We start from the raw sequence: 17,560 nt of genomic DNA, 5'->3' as shown, positions 1-17,560 counted from the left end.
TAAAAGGTAAATAATATCTATGATGTTTACAAACATTTTCATGTTTTTAATAATTTTCATGTTATTGAAACTTTATGTTACGCAATTACGACTTCGTTTTGTTATTTACAATTATTTTGCTTAAAGTGAAAATACATACATTTTTAGTTTAAAAAAGGTGGAACTTGCTTCTATATAAAACCTTAATTCTAAGTAGGTACTACTACTCCAATCTTTACTATTGTGTTGTCTATTAACTTAGTTAATAATCAGAAATTTAAGAAATTATAGTATCTATATATAAGCAATAGGATTATTGTCAGCATAAATCTTCATTAAAACCAAACTGTATAAATAGGTTCTTGGCAGCTTCTATACTTAGTTTAAGGGTGCAATTAGGTTTATTAAGACATGTGATATTGTCGTCGGTAGCTATGGTAAACGCGTCATAATCGTGATACGGGGAAGTCATATTCCTATTGTTTGTTTGTAGCTGCCTTGAAACGTTCGCTATTAAATTCGGGCTTAGTGCGTATTCTCTTGTTGACCGCCCAACAAGCAGGTCTCGGAAAAAGCAAGCGCCCGCAAATATCTCGAGTGATATCGATTTATTAATTGACGACGTCACTTTATCATGTTAACTGAATTTCTTTAATTGAATTTTTCAAGACAGTGTCGTGACAAGGGTTTCTAATTACTTCGATATAGATCTCAACAAGTAATGACTATTTCGATGTAGCGAGCATGCGGTGTGGAAAAAGAAATTCAGTGAAGTAGAAATATTGTCAACGATGAGTCCTGTTTATACGATCCATAAGATGCGAATAGATAATTCCAGTTCGGTGAGTAATTTGTTGGAATAAATGAATATTCATATCTTATTTACATTTATTGCAATAACAATATTAAATTCATTGAACATAAAACAATTTTGCACACTTTTTGATAAAATAAAGTTTCAGTAAATTTTAAAAGATTTAGATTCCGTTTTATAAATAGTAGGTCTATAAAATTAAATAGTTAAAAAGAAATACTTTCTTCTTAGGTTTTTTTTACTTTGACTTTTTTAGCACAATTTCGAAGGAACAGGCAAACAAGCAACTAGCATGTAACCCTGTTACTAATTATTGTGTGTGGACTCTCGAATATTCATCATCTAAATATCGTTCATAATCCTTCATATAACTTCTGAGGATTAAATTACGGAAAATAATAATCACTTGGACATCATAATATTTTTGTTTACAACCAATATTTTTAAGTGTTTTAATTCGCTAAAGTGGGGCTATCAAATGAGAACGATTAAGTTGATTTAAAATATCAGGTCATATTGTTAAGTGTATCATCATGTGGTGAATACCACATATGGACACTGGAAAAATCTCAATTATAATATCACTTCTACGAGATAAAAAATAACACCTTCAAATTGATGATGAAGCTGCATCGAAACCAAGTAAAATAATAATTAACCTAGCTTGTCTGGGCTATCTTCTTCAGATACTGAATATACCATTCCTTGTTATAATTAACTTGCACTGGAGTGATAATAATGTATATGAACTTGATGTTCCAACGTAGTACTTTCAAAGCAATGTCATTAAAAGTTATAAAAGAAACATTACCTACAACATTTTTACAACGTACCTTATACCTTTTTAAATAGCCGAACAAAAATATTATTGGATTTGATAGGCATTCGAAAAAATAATAGCATAAAATTATGAATTTTAAGAGTCAAATATTGAAATATTAAGTGTGTTATTATTTTGTTTCACCTGGAGCCAATTTTTAGTAACCTTAATTTCTTACCAACAGAAACATGTGTCGATTGTTCTCGTATACCTACAACAAACGGAAAAAAAAAATTCAATAAATATGATTTCTAGGCAATTGAGTAAGGACAACAGAATAAAAATTAATAAACAAAATTCTTAACCTTAACTTAAATGTTGTTTAATTTTTGTACTTGAAATTTCAACTTTTAAAACAAGTGTTATTTTTTTTTCGATATCCTACATGCAGCAAAAGAAAAATATTCAATCTGCTACATTTTATTGAATTGGATTACAATTATCAGCATTAAAATTAATTAATTAATATCTGTAAACTATTTTAAACGAACAATATTCATTCAATTGGAACTGATAGACATTCGAGTAAAATCTACAGGATAAAAATAAACAAATTACGTGGCTATTAAATGATTGTTTCACATGGCTCCAACGTTGATGTTGGAGACTTAGAGAGAAAAAAATTCAAATCTTTTGTTACCTTGTTTTTCTTGCCATCAGAAACCATCGCTAACTTTTTTCGATATCCCACAATCAGCCTAAATTAATAATATAAATATTAAATAAATTACATTTGATAGGCTTTCGAGTAAAAACTACAGAATAATTATACACATGCATACAAATAAATCGTTTTAAAATTATCCACTTCAAGCTAATATATGATTCTTTATGTCACTATACTGAACTTTGATAAAAGACAACAACATGGCGTGTAACCGAAAATCGTGACGACATTGCTATAAAATTTCTCTCGTACGTTGATAAAGAAGATTCACTTCAAAAATATTTTAAATAAATTACCTTGTTTTTCTTACCATCAGAAACAAGTGTTAACTTTTTTCGGTATATAATCAGCCTAATTTCCAATTGTTATTGATATAAGACTAAGTTTCATTGGACTTTCACGTTTAAATAAATGGTCATTCAGTGTTAGCGTGATCAAGACTGTAAGGATATTAATAAGCTTATTGTAATTAATCATAATCAACCGTGACGGCAGTCATTTCATAGAACTGAGTATTCTTTATCACGTGGTTATAAAGTGATATTACTGGCATCAATGATTTTTTTAAATGCAATTGTGAATCAATAGAATCATCGAAGAAGATGAATCCAAATGTATAAAAAACTCTATATTAAACCGTTTTAACTGTTTTATAAGCGTCCACTGGTTTTAAACCAATTTATATCCTATAGCCCAAATAATTGCGAAACCGAAGTGGCAGTGGGCAGGGCAACTAGTTCAACGGGCAGATGGCCGTTGGAGCAGTAAATTCATCGAATGGCGACCACGTACCAGAAGACGCAGTGTTGGTAGGCCCTCCACAAGATGGATCGACGAAAAGTACAAGATCACTGGAATACGTTGGATGAAGAAGTGCAGGCCCAATCATCGTGGAGATCTTTAGGGTAGGCTTTTGTCCAGCAGTTGACATCTTCCAACTGATATGACCATGATGACATATGACAGATGACATATAATATAAGAGGGGGTGCTAGCTTGAGGTAGCTTTGAGCCAACAATACCTATCTCTTTAAACTAATAAGAAGGGCTTATAAGAATAATTTGGGGTCAGAAAGGTATGCTCCCGATAAATAATAAATTGTTTCCCTCATACATTTTACATGATTTCCTCATAGTGAAAATGTGTTTTAAGTGACTCGAATAAGATAATGGAAAAGACACTAAATGATGAATGGACACACCTAACACTTCATCCATGTTCGACTAAGTACTTAAAAGCAATGGAGACTATCTCATACATCATGCCGCAGGACTGCTAGTAGAAATAGATAGTTAAAACGTTTATTTTAGGTATTTTTTAAATGAAAGCTTCATACACCTAGTTATAAGTGTACAATTAATATTTTATGACGCATACCGGCGTCGATTACGCGGACGGATTACTAAGAATCTCTTAATGCACCTCAAGGAGTTTTCACTCCATAAATTAAATTGGCGGCGTCACCTCTCGAGTCTCCCTTATTCGATTTAACATTAATCGAACAAGCGTTACACAACCGAGCGTAACGGCTTAGTCTTAACATTGTTAATAATTTTCTACGTGGATTATGTATTTGTATGTTTCAATATCAATTTTTGATTTCTATGACACTTTTCGTGTTTGATCCTTTTAACTAATCTAATTGTCAATTTAGGCGTCTCGTTACTTAAGTCAAAATGATCATTAGTGAAATAAGACTAGGCAATACTTATTCAATTTGTATTTATACAGAGTCACACACATAAGTATAGGGTTGTGGGTGTATCACTTATAAATACTGAATTTATTTAATAGGAAAATAACAATATCCTCATAAATTTATCACCAATAGAAAATTTTAATAAAACACCACGGTACTTTAATAACGTACCAGTAACATTTTGAAACTAATAAAAACTTTTTTTCACATAGAAAAATATAAAGTCGCCCGGTTGTATTGCATAGGGCTTATTACATGCATAATTAACTTGATTGCTTTACAAATAATAGTTTTAGGGTTCCGTAGCCAAATGGCAAAAAACGGAACCCTTTTAGTCATGTCTATCTGTCCATCCGTATGTCACAGGCACTTTTTTCCGAAACAATAAGAACTATACTGTTGAAACTTGATAAGTAAATATATTTTGTAAACCGCATTAAGATTTTCACATAAAAATAGGAAAAAAAAAAAACAATAAGTTCTCCATACTTAGAACTGAAACTCAAAAACTGTTTTTTCATCAAACCCATACGTGTTGGGTATCTATGGATAGGTCTCAAAAATGATTGAGGTTTCTAATATATTTTTTTTCAAAAGTGGTAAAATGTGTCGCCCCCTATAACTTCTAAAATAAGAGAATGATAAAACTAAAAAAAAATATATGCTGTACATTACATTGCAAAGTTCCACTGAAAATTGGTTTGAACGAGATCTAGTAAGTAGTTTTTTTTAATCGTTACAACGAACTCCAAGAACTTTTATATTATGTCACTTGCTGCTATGGAACCCTTCATGGGCGAGGGCGACTCGCGCTTGGCCGCTTTTTTCATTTATAATATATGATAACTCAGATAACACTTATGGGCAAATAAGAACGACTTTTTCCTCATGTGGTTCCTTAAAAACACTATAAAAGTTACGTTATGATTTTTCGCCACTGTTGCATATACCCTAATAGTGATTTAACTATCTCAGTGACTACTCGTATTAAAGTATTACTAATAACAGTCAAAAAATAGAGTTAATAATCATAACAAGCAAAACTACCGAAAATTAAATTAGGGTATTGAAATGAAAACCAATCCATTTCATTTATGCCGCGTGCTAACCCTACGTACTACATCTACCTGTGAAGGTTGTATTCGTTTGCTAATTAACTTGTGTTTCATCGTCCTTCTTTAATGAGCCACTTTCTAAACATTAAACGTATTTTGAATCGTTCAATACTTTGTTATAAGTAATAAAACCATGTGTGTACTTCTGATGTCATAATTCTGTGTGTCCTTTTGAATTTTTATTGCTTGTTTAATTATATCATTTTGAACCGTCTTCAAAACAGGGAGGAGGTTCTGAATTCTTCGGTTTTTTTTTTTATGTTTGTTACCTCAGAACTTTCAACTGGGTTAACCGATATTAATAATTCAGATTTTTTTTTTGTTTTTATTATGTAAAATAGAATTACAATTTATTATAATATAACAGGCCAAAAACCACAGAGGTTTGTCCGGCATGTTAGAAGAAATACTATTATCGATTACAATTACAATAAACATTAATATTAACTTATAAATACACAATTTAATAATATAGGTACAATACAAACGAAAAAATTAATGTAGGTACAACAACAACAGTACTTATTGTAGCACGGGTGAGTCGCATGGCCTGCCACCGCAATGTATTGAATTTTTGATTGACCGTCTGTTTAGATATATTAATTAGTAAACAATACTCAACTTTATAACGAATAGTTAAGTACTCAATTGCGGATAGCACATCACGCTACGCACTAATCATGGCTTCGACAACGAAAGGCAACTCAAAACATAAAGTTATGACCAATATACAGATTGTTTAAAAAGAATAACTTTAATTTAATTTTAATATTTTTTGTATTTATCTTGTTTCTTATTTCAGGATTGATTGTATTAAGTAGGCTGGGTACTAAGTATGCTGTAGTTCTCTCACCGTATACATTTCTGGCTTTCACCGTTTTATAAAATTTATTTGTTTGATTGCGTGTAATGGTTTCATGATTAAATGTTTCATTTTTGAAAGCTTCCCGCGTCGTCCCATTGCGATTTGGTCCAGATCTGACAGTGGCAACCATGAGAAAACCATAAAAGTCTTAAATTTTATATAAATATGTACGCGACAAATTGACGAATAACTTCAAGAAAGGATATACTTCAAAGGTAGTTTGGTGATAGTTTGGTTAGGTTCTGATTATGGGATCCATGACAAAGTAATGGAACTCTTCAATTGTTTGGAGCAAATTAACGATACTAGGCCTAATCTTTTTTATGCTATACGGATATTTGAGTCATCTACCGTCACGTCGTTATGGTCAAGTAATTGTCGTAGTCAAATATGATGATTAGTAAATGCCAGCCAATGTAGGTTTGTAACTACATACTTAATTATAGGTGAGATGTGCTTGAGTCCCACGCCGACGTGAGGAGGCGAGAGGCGAGAGCGGGATCGCGGCGTGAGGACACCGATTCCAAAAATAACAATAATTGTTACTAGAATTAGAATAATGAATTAGATTGAGTCGTCACTCGAATGGTTGGCTCAGTTGTGAAGAGCACTCGCACGGAACGCGAGCGGTCGCGGGTTCGAGTCCTGCATCGTTCATAAAATTTTGTTTTCAATTTTATTTGTGTAATATGAGCTCATTCGATTAGTAATGACGTATACAAAAATGTATTTCGAGGGTGTATTGGCACTTGACGTTTGATACAAAAGTATCCCTAATCACGCACAAAAACTATGCGAGACTGAATTCTGCTCAACAAGTCGAGTGTTTAGTTACTCAGCCTTGTTATGACGTATTGACGTATGAGTCGTAATAGCCCTCCAATGACGCGAGCGTGCGTTTGGTATTCATCTTTTACACCGAATATATAGAGTCTGACATAGAGTGGATCTTTTTGAGTAACCAATTTAATGTTAGCTCTACTTGTATGCAACAAGTTTCGGTCACATATTCATTGCGCTTTTCAACTATTTTCTATCCTATATAAAATTGCAATTTTTATAAACAAATTAAGATGATAAAAAATGTGATATTGTTTATCCCTTATTACTCGAGGACTTTAATAAATTTGGAAAATATTGAAGATTTCAAATAAAAATTCCTGACTCCCTTAACTGTACCCTTTTTCATTATAATTCAATCCGGAAAATAGGTCTTCGGTAAGTTCACGATTTCTTCTGTTGTCTTTCTAAGCCGTATCCATGAGTAATTTAGAAGAAACACCATATAATAGTGGTGAATTCCAAGCTACCCCAAATGTATCCTTTGAATAATTTCATATCATATTAAACAGGTGAACCAAATGTAATAAAAGTGTTCTAAATCTCTGCTTGATCTATGTGTCTTAAACACGTTACCACAGATCTTGTTCCTTTCAATTAAACTGCGTAAATTCTTGTTTTCTCCTCTAAGGGTTGTTTACTAGAAAACAATGGAAATTTCTTGCATTGTGTTAATAACAACGTCTGAAAGCAGTTTTATAAATGGAATTTCTCTCAGTGAAATCTGATATTTTAATCACAAAAGCTTTGTGATACCTACGTGCCCAAGCGGTGCGACAGTTAATACCTGTGTATCCACAGCAAATTCATTCCTGCTTCTATCAAGTTTATTGCTTGTCAGATGTTGTTTTTTTTTAAATTTATTATTATTATTATAAATCTCTAAGCCGTTTGATTTTGTACCATCTGGGTACAACTTAGTTTTCTAGATTTGGTTGTCATAAGAAGTTTAACTCTATATATCTGTACACGCAAAATGAGTAAAAAAACAATAAGAAGAACATCTTCGCGATAAATAGGCGTGAGGTTTGCTTACGGTTTGCAAACTCAGCGTTTTTAAATGAATGAGTTACAAATGACCGAATAATCTGTGTAAAAGTGACACTATATTCAGTTATAATTCCTTTTAAGCAAATGACATCCAAAAATGGATGTTTAGTCAAAGTTATTTAAAAAAATAATCATAACTTTTTCAATAACTTTATTTCTGTCAATATAATTTTTAATTAATAATTCAATCTTATATTGTCATTAATCAGGTAAGCTATAAGATTTTGTTTTTTTTGTTGATTGCGTTGTTTTATTATCATATATTAAAAAGCAATTTTTTTAGGTTGTCCTATGAAAGGTTCCGTGTGCTTTAAACAATATAGATCCCTTATTTCATGTTCTTGTGAGACCCTGAAATATCGTGAAGAACGTTTGTTAGCTATGAATGACAGGTAGCCTAAGACCGACTAAACGTCAAACGGGTGAATAATAATAATATAATCATCAATCTAAAGGAAACTCCTAAAAAAGGAAGTACACAAACTATAATAAAAACATCCACGTGAACAAAAATATTCATAATAAAGTTTCATAAATAGAAAACAAAACCAAACTATGTTAAATTTTAATGGAACCAAATGACAAATATTCCGCTCATCAAACTAAAGAAGAATCACGAAAATTGGCTCATAAAGCGTAATCGGTGTACAAACATAAAAAAATACCAATCGAATTGAGAACCTCCTCCTTTTCGAAGTCGGTTATTTAATCCTATGACACTTGCAAGTAATGTGGCTTTCTATCGGTAATAGAATTTTCATAATCTCTGGGCTTATATGGACTAAAAGTAAGGTTGTAGCGGATAATTCCCCAAAACCTTTACAACTTTATTATATTAGTATCACGAAAATTGGTTCATAAATCTCAGCGTAATCGGTGTACATACATAAAAAATACCAATCGAATTGAGAACCTCTTCTTTTTTGAGGTCGATTAATAAAACCTATAGCGCAAATAATGTGCCCTTCTATCGGTAATAGAATTTTCATAATCTCTGAGCTTATATGGACTAAAAGTAAGGTTTTAGAGAATAATCCCCCAAAAACTTTACATCTTTATTATATTAGTATAGATATGTTTAAATTTGTTCAATAGGTCACTAGAACCTGGATTAATAAATAGGGCCGAATATAGTTCAATCAAACACAAATAAAGCAAACGTCCCTGTTGGATCGATGTGCCTGGTGCAACCCACCGCTTGAGTTGTTTACTGAAACTAAATAGCGCAATGAGGAATTATCTTGCTCCGCTCCCCCTAAGGCTTGACATCTTGATAACGATGGAAATTTCCTGCATTACATTAGTGTCAATATGTATTAAGACATTTTTTAATATAGAATTCAATGACGTTTGATTGAATTCAAATCTTAAAAACCAAACAGGCCCTTTATCATTATCATCAATTTATTTGGACAATTTTTATTATTAGACTAAGTGTTACTTTTTTTTATGGAATAGGAGGATAAACGAGCGTACGGGTCACCTGGTGTTAAGTGATCACCGCCGCCCCAGAGGAATCACAAGAGCGTTTCCGGCCTTTAAGGAAGGTGTACGCGCTTTTTTTGAAGGTACCCATGTCGTATCGTCCCGGAAACACCGCACAAGGAAGCTCATTCCACAGCTTTGTAGTACTTATATTAAGCTTGCCTCTATATTTTTGTGGTTTATCATTTTGATTTAAATTTATAACCAAAATTTATGAAGGATGCGGGACACGAACCCGCGACCTCTCGGGTTCCATCCGAGGTCTCTTCCACCGAGCCAACCGTTCGAGTTATGTCCTTCATAAATTTTGGTTATGAATTTAATTTAATTAATCGCAGAAGTGAGGGATATCACTTTAAAAATAACTAATTGCTTAGATTGCCATTTTGATTTATTTTTATTACAAGCTGTTAACTATCTTTTATTTATCTTTTGGCCAATGGCGTGTGATCGGACTCAAATTTGGTAAACCTGTGTATCTTCGGTGCAAATGCAACAATATTGTACTGTAAAGCTGAACTAATAATTTAGACACTGGGTGGAAATAAGAATTCCTTAAAATAAAACAAGGTACAACCATCGCTTTTCAGTTTTATTCTTCTTGACAAAGACCTTAAAAGATGGATGATTTCCAGCGTCTGGTGATGGAACTGAAAGGCGGCTATGGGAAGTACTCAACAAGTCTAGACATAGTCATTGAATTGAAGGACTAAGTCCTTGTAACGACGTATCAGACAAGCTTAAATTCGATGGATTTATCTAGATTTCTTGAAGGTTCCCATGGCCGCCTTCTAGTCTCAACATCGGATGCTGAATATCTTTCACCACCAAAGTCGCACTAAAGACTTATCAAAAAAGGCTAAATTCAATGACTATGTCTTATGACTTGTTGACTTGTACTGGATGATATTCAGCATCCGATGTTGGGACTAGAAGGCGGCCATGGGAACCTTCAACAAATCTAGATAAATCCATTGAATTTACGCTTGTTTTATAGTTCTTTACAATGACTTTGGTGCTGGATATTCAGTTTCTGATGTAGGAACTAGAAGGTGGCCATAGGAACTCTGTGATTAGTAGTGGTTATATATGTGGTAGTATCCGTTGTAATTAAAAACGTGGGTATTGTAGTATTTAGAGCTATCTATTTTGTTATACTATAGTCATTTATTGAAAAAACATTAATCAGCACAGTCCGCAAAAATAATTGTTTTAGTTCAGCTAAACTTTTGAAGAATAGCTTGGTTTTAAGATAGTATTTTATTTAAAAAAGGCGTGCGTACAAAGTACACATGTCAGAAGTGAAACTAATTTTTAATTCTCGTTTATATGAATTATCGCTAGGAGGGAAGATGTTCTACTTACTCACGGTCGTTCGCTAAACCTGCACGATACAACGCTAGTGGGGAAAATGTTCAACTTTTCGCACCCGCGCGCTAAACCTGCAATATACTAAGCTAGTGGGGAAGATGTTCTACGTTTTCGCGGCCGCGTGCTAAACTTGTACGATATAACTCTAGTAGAAAAGATGTTCTACTAACTCGCGGCCGCACGCTAAACCTGGATGATACAACGCTAGTAACGAAATTGTTCTACTTACTAGCGGTGTAGCCATGTACTTCATACTACGTTCCCCCTTCCTCACTCTATCTCAATCATTTTCAATCACCCTCTCCCTCTTCATGGATAAAAACGAACATTTCATTTTCGTAACGATATTGACGATTTCAAAAATGACCCAAATTCGTTCTCTGCAATTCGAAATCCATATTGTTGAAATCATAAATTTTCGCAGCGGCCATTTTGGATTTCAAAAATGACCCCAAATGTGTTCTCTGCTCCTTCGAGAGCCTTGGATTCGATATCCATATTGTTGAAATCATAACTTTGCGCGGCGGCCATCTTGTATTAAAAAATGATCCCAAATTTATTCTCTGCACCCTCAAAACTTCGGATTTCATATTCATATTGTTGAAATCATAAATTTGCGCGGCGGCCATCTTGGATTTCAGAAATGATCCCAAATTCATTCTCTGCACCCTCGAAACTTCGGATTTGATATTCATATTGTTGAAATCATAAATTTGCATGGCGGCCATCTTGGATTTAAAAAATAACCCCAAATTCGTTCTCTGCACTCTCGAGAACCTCGGATTCGATATCCATATTGTTCAAATCATAAAATTTGCTAAATACAAGGCTAGTGAGAGTAATAAATACTCTTCCTCAATCGATGTCAATCGCTCTCTGCCTTGAACAAAAACCACCTCCTCTTCTTGAACAAAAACGTCTCAAATTTTCATGACGCTCTATTGAGTTTGATTCGTAAAAATATACCCACATGCGCCTAAAGAAGTTTCACTTCAAAAAAACTTGCACGATACAAGACTAGTAGGGAAGCCCGAGAGTAATAAATACTCTTCCTCAATCGGTGTCAATCGCTCTCTGCCTTGAACAAAAACCTCCTCCTCTTCTTGAACAAAACCGTCCCTCATTTTCGTGACGCTCTATTGCGTTTCATTCGTAAAAAAATTCTGGCTAAAGAACTTTTAGTTCAAAAAATAATATAATATTATTTGTGTTACCTAAATCTCATTTGAAATTGGCGGCCTTAAGAAAAGAAATGCACATATTTCTATAGTGATTCCACTAAACCAAATAAAATTGTAGTTTTGACATACTTACCAAGAACTGATGCTTCTCAAAACACTTCTATTCAACAAAATATTATTGCTTTATCCTCTTTGTTGACTTAAATACTCTCGACACTAAAAGGATTACGTACAGTATTGTGGCTACCAACAAATATATATTTTATAAAATCATTTCAGTTTACTATTTTACTTCAGTGTCCTTAAAATGATTCCGAGGTTTATAAGTCGTTGAAAGATTTAAATTATAAGTTTTTATCAATATGTTCATTACTATTTTCCTTTTTTATATAAATACTCTTTAGAATTTAATCTCAAGATTCAGTGAATCCCCCTCAAATTTTTAGAGTGTTTTAGAAATTCGCATCTCAAATTTGGGGTTGGTAAAGGTTTTATTTTATATGGTGACTATGCACTTTTCAATTTCAGGTTTTTTATAATTTGCGTGTGAAGGAAAGTGAAACGGAACTAATAGAATAAATAAATTTGTATGATAGTGAAACGGAACATTTTTTGGCAGTTTGTTACAACTGGTAACAATTGTAACGAGGAATGAGAAATGGAATAGACAAATGACTATGTCAAGTATGTCATCATTTACTGACTTAATGTAGTTAGTAAAAAAATTCTCTTATTATTTCGTTCAACTCTAATCTAACCCAAATGCTTCACCAACAACGAGGCAATGACAATGTCATCATTCCGTTTCTCTCGCAATTACGTGTATTTGCTCTTGGTGTGTTTGGTTTGTTTTTTGTGGATTTTCCGCGACTTTGGCTTGTGCTGTTGGACTCTGTACGCAATATACAATACGCATTGTTTTCTACATTTGGACATTCCATCTTAGAATATCCATTGGACCTTGGCGCGTTTTCTGGATATTTTGTAAAAATTGACATGTACATGGTATCATTACACTGTGAAGAAGAAGACACAATACAGAAGCTAGTCAGTGTACCACGACTTCCACGTGGCTCCCCTAATTTCACCCTTGTAAACCCTTAAAATACGGAAGTAATGTTAAGAGCTAGTGACCTAATTGTTTAGGTTTATAGTGTCTGAGGTAAATTGATGAAACATTTAAAACATTCACTAGTTTGTTGATAAATTTATAGGCAAATAAAATTAACTTGGATTGATTAATGATATCCAAATTTATTCAATTTGTCAATAACCAATTACTCGGAAAAGTTAAAATTTAATATATATTAAAGTAGCATGAAACTCATTGCCATTTTTGTGGTGCGTTCTCCATTTACGAGAGACTCAACTGGAAGCACAAACAAAATTTAATTAATAATTGAATATGCAGTATAATGTTCATAATGTTAACATTAAGTTTTACCTCAAATACAAAATGTATGGAATGAATGATACATACATACATACACACTCACGCCTTGTTCCCGTCGGGGTAGGCAGCGACAATAGAATGCCATTTGCTTCTATCCTTACAAACCTCACGCGCTTCCTCTACATTCATTACTCTTTTCATACATGCTCGCCGGTTGCGGGTGCTTCGGACCTCTCCTTTTCTCAAAACGTCCCCAATTTGGTCGACGAATGTTCTACGAGGTCTCCCGTGATGAATGAATGATCTTATATGATAATCGAATACTAATTCTGACATTACGAATCTAACGTCCCCCTATATGTAATACGATTTGTAAACACATTAATTGATCACGGCATGACTGTGTTGCAGTGAATGTAAAATCTGATTACATTATACAATTCCCCAAAGCGTGAACTGAGCTGTTCCAACGAGGTAATTTATTTGCGTAGTGTACTTACTAAGTCATTGTTCAAGGCATTCCATATGTAATGCTTTATAATGCCAAACATGTTTATATTATATTTATTTATTCAAGGTCCCTTCATAAAATAATAACACAAAATCAAAAAATCGTGTTCCTGCAATTATAATAATAATAATATTGACACACTCTTACACAAATTATCTTGCCCCAAACTATGCATAGTCTTGTACTATGGGTACAAGACAACGATATATTTAATAAGATATACTTACTTAAACATACATATATACATATAATAATCCATGAATCGGAAACAAACATTCATATTCATCATATAAAATATGATTGCACCTACCGGGATTCGAACCCGGGACCTCTAGCTCAGTAAATCAAAAACCACTGATCGTCATTTACAGGTGAACACATCATGCACATAAACATACAAACAATTTAGTTGATAAAATGTGTACATTCATTGATGTAGTGCGTACAATATATTTATTTACTTTAAATTAATCATTTATTATTATCAAATTAATTAATAAGAGTGACGTTCCAGCTTTCACGAAAAATTATAAGAATGAAACAATAATTTTGCAATAAAAATTAATATCACCAGAAATGCTTGAGAATTCTATTTGTAATTGCGTGTTAGGGTGAAAGGGATGATAGTGAATATTTACGATACAATTATAAATGAAAATATCTTAGGTGATATTCGATTTGTTTATTGGAATTTTCCGACTGATGACAATTTGTGATAAAGAGTGGTTTATATTAACCATTTTCAGATTAGCGACGCATAGTTGAGTCACGTTAGCGCCTAAAAAGCCTCTGAATCCAGCATAGAAATAATTTTTAGATTTTAGTTTAGAATCTAGTAATCATTAAGTAATTGAATTCGATTAATGGTGAATCTTAATAGTACCGTTAAGATTGATTTAAATATATAATATATCAAAACATGGGAAAACATTAGTATTTTAAGTATTAATATTAATCAGAAGGTTTCACATAATAAAAGAAATTTGGTTTCAAGCATAAAACATAAAAAGGTCACAGTATTCAAATTCAAACAGATTCAGAATCATTTATTGTACGTCAAAATCTACCACCCATTCGAAATAGTATGTCTCAGACCAAAAAAGAACAAAAACTCAGAGGGCTTTTAAATTAAAATTTTATCGAATTATTATTAAAAACTTCGATGATTATATTAATAAATTATAATAAAATTAAATAAACTGTAATCACGAACCACAAAGAGAACATAACCCACATTAAAAATTTCTCTGTTCTTTTCTCATATAAGAGCTTCCTTAAAAAATGTGTCAATAATGCTTATCCGCTTATCGAAGACTCGCCACAGAACTTACGTCAACCCCGACCCTCACTACATATTAAAAAAAATTAATTAGTATTGACTGATATAGCTGCCAGCGCTTGGGTTTATACCCAGTACTTTTGTACCCAGTGATAGGCTCCTTAGCACAGGATGCCGGCTAGATTATGGGTACCACAACGGCACCTATTTCCGCCGTTAAGCAGTAATCTGTAAGCATTATTGTTGTTCAGTGAAGGTAAAGGGCGCCATAGCTAGTGAAATTACTGGGCCAAAGAGACTTAACATCTTATGTCTCAAAGTAACGAGCGCAATTGTAGTGCCGCTGAGAAATTTCGGGTTTACCAAGAATCCTGAGCTGAGCACTGCATGGTAATGGGCAGGGCGTATCAGTTACCATCAGTGGAATTTCCTTCTCGTCTTGTCCCTTCTTGTCATTAAAAAAAAACACATTCCACACGCCTCACCTTGCCCCATGGGCCAAGTGTCTCGACGGCCAAATGGCACAAAGATATAAGACTCACTGAGACCGACATATTTGCATCATTAAACAATTATATTTACATTACTCATTGTAAATGTATTATTATTTTCATCCATCGGGATGAAAACGTAATGTAATCTATAGTGTTTTCCAGCTTGCAGTGGAAGTCAGTCTTTAAGCCTGATTTATTATTCATGGTTCATCCAACGCGACATCGTGTATACCATAACACGATGTATTCGCTGCAATGCTACTCCACAACAATGGGGAATGAAACTATTACGAAACAAAAATACGTATGCGAAACGTTCCCTGCGGCTGATGAAACTATTTCTAAATTATGGCGTGTAATGAATTTTTATTGACATTAAAATGCGTGTGAGGATTGAAAATAAGTAATCGATATAATTCACATGATTGCGTAAGCTTGTAATTATTTTACAAATATTTTACGCAGGCTTTCATTCAGTGGGGCTCACTCCTTGGAAGGTTAATTTATAATAATTTACCATATAATTTATAATATCAATGATAATATATAAGTTAAAATCGTTAAGACGTGTATGGAATTCAATTGTTACTTCTTCTCATTCCTTTAAAAGTGCAGTATATTACTTATCTGAGCCGTGAAGATGTTATGAAGTGTTAAATGTTCTAGTGTGCATCGTCATTTTTTTTAAGGAATAGGAGGACAAACGAGCGTACGGGTCACCTGTTGTTAAGTGATCACCGCCGCCCACAATCTCTTGCAACACCAGAGGAATTACAGGAGCGTTGCCGGCCTTTAAGGAAGGTGTACGCGCTTTTGTATATTAATATCCGGACGACCGAGCCTTGCTCGGATTTTTAAGAATGTACAAATCTTGAACAAAAAAAAAACTAATAGGACATCTGGATTCGAACCGGGATCTTCTGCTTTCCGGATCACCCAATGTCCCATCTGAGCTATAATAGTCGTGTATATAGTGACGAAATTTACCTTTGTATTCTAATGTTATTGTAGCTGTTTCTCATTCAAACATGGATAAAACCATTTTTTATAAATTAAAACCTAGCTAGATCGATTTATCACCCCCGAAACCCCTGCATACTTAATTTTATGAAAATCGTTGGAGCCGTTTCCGAGATTCAGATTATATATATATATATATATATTTACAAGAATTGCTCGTTTAAAGATATAAGATTATATAGTAAGTAAGAACTCCTTGAGATAAGATTTACAACGAAGTCTTGAGCAAATATTTTATAAGAATACGCTTCTAAATAAAATTATACTAATACCGGCTTTGTATTCTATTCAAAAAGTATTATACATTCAATAGAAATAGATACGGCTCTACGTAGAGTATTATAAACTATATTCTATTTTGTTATTTTTCAATCAAGAGAAAATTGCATGGATTTCGCAAGAAATGTACATTGCAACGCCATTTCAATATTACTAGACGACTATTGTTCAAATCTGCCTCAAATATTTACTATCTCAAAGTGAAATACGTAGCCAAAATGATATTTCACCCTAAGAAATACCAATACAAAACATGCTGTATTACCGAAAATCTATAAAAAACATGCACTTATATAATATGTATTATTTCATTGCCCAATGATGAAATAGCTAGGGTTATTGTCGTCGTAAACGTCTAGAAATGGCTTGACCGTTCAATATTTATGTCAACCATTCTTATATCTATCCATCTAATAACAATTCTAGTAAATATAGTCTCTTGTTGTACATATTATATATACGTGAACTCGACGAGACGAGCAGAATGTTCAGCTGATGGTAATTGAGACGTCCTGCCCATTACAATGCAGTGCCGCTGAGGATTCTTGAAAACCCAAAAATTCTGAGCGGTACGACATTTGCGCTCGTCACCTTGAGAAATAAGATGGTAAATGGTAAAGTAATGGTATCTCTTGTGCCTTGCCTGTTTCATATCGGAAACCACGAGACTTGGAAAAAGTCGTGAAAGGTGTCATGC

General features: G+C 33.3%; 1 protein-coding gene across 1 annotated transcript in view; it reads left to right on the top strand.

The window, feature by feature from the left end:
• Positions 1-522: 522 nt before the first annotated feature.
• LOC126978428 (cyclic nucleotide-gated cation channel subunit A-like) overlaps positions 523-17,560 on the top strand; it is a 44,527-nt gene continuing 27,489 nt past the window's right edge. The window contains exon 1 of the mRNA XM_050827210.1: positions 523-821. Within this exon, the coding sequence (XP_050683167.1) occupies positions 771-821 (51 nt within the window). The 5' untranslated portion in view covers positions 523-770. The remainder of the gene's footprint in view (positions 822-17,560) is intronic.

This window comes from Leptidea sinapis, chromosome Z, assembly GCF_905404315.1.
Source record: "Leptidea sinapis chromosome Z, ilLepSina1.1, whole genome shotgun sequence".
In the NCBI taxonomy this organism is placed as follows: domain Eukaryota; kingdom Metazoa; phylum Arthropoda; class Insecta; order Lepidoptera; family Pieridae; genus Leptidea; species Leptidea sinapis.
The sequence above is the reverse complement of the archived record's forward strand: the minus strand, read 5'-3'. Positions and strand labels throughout refer to the sequence as shown.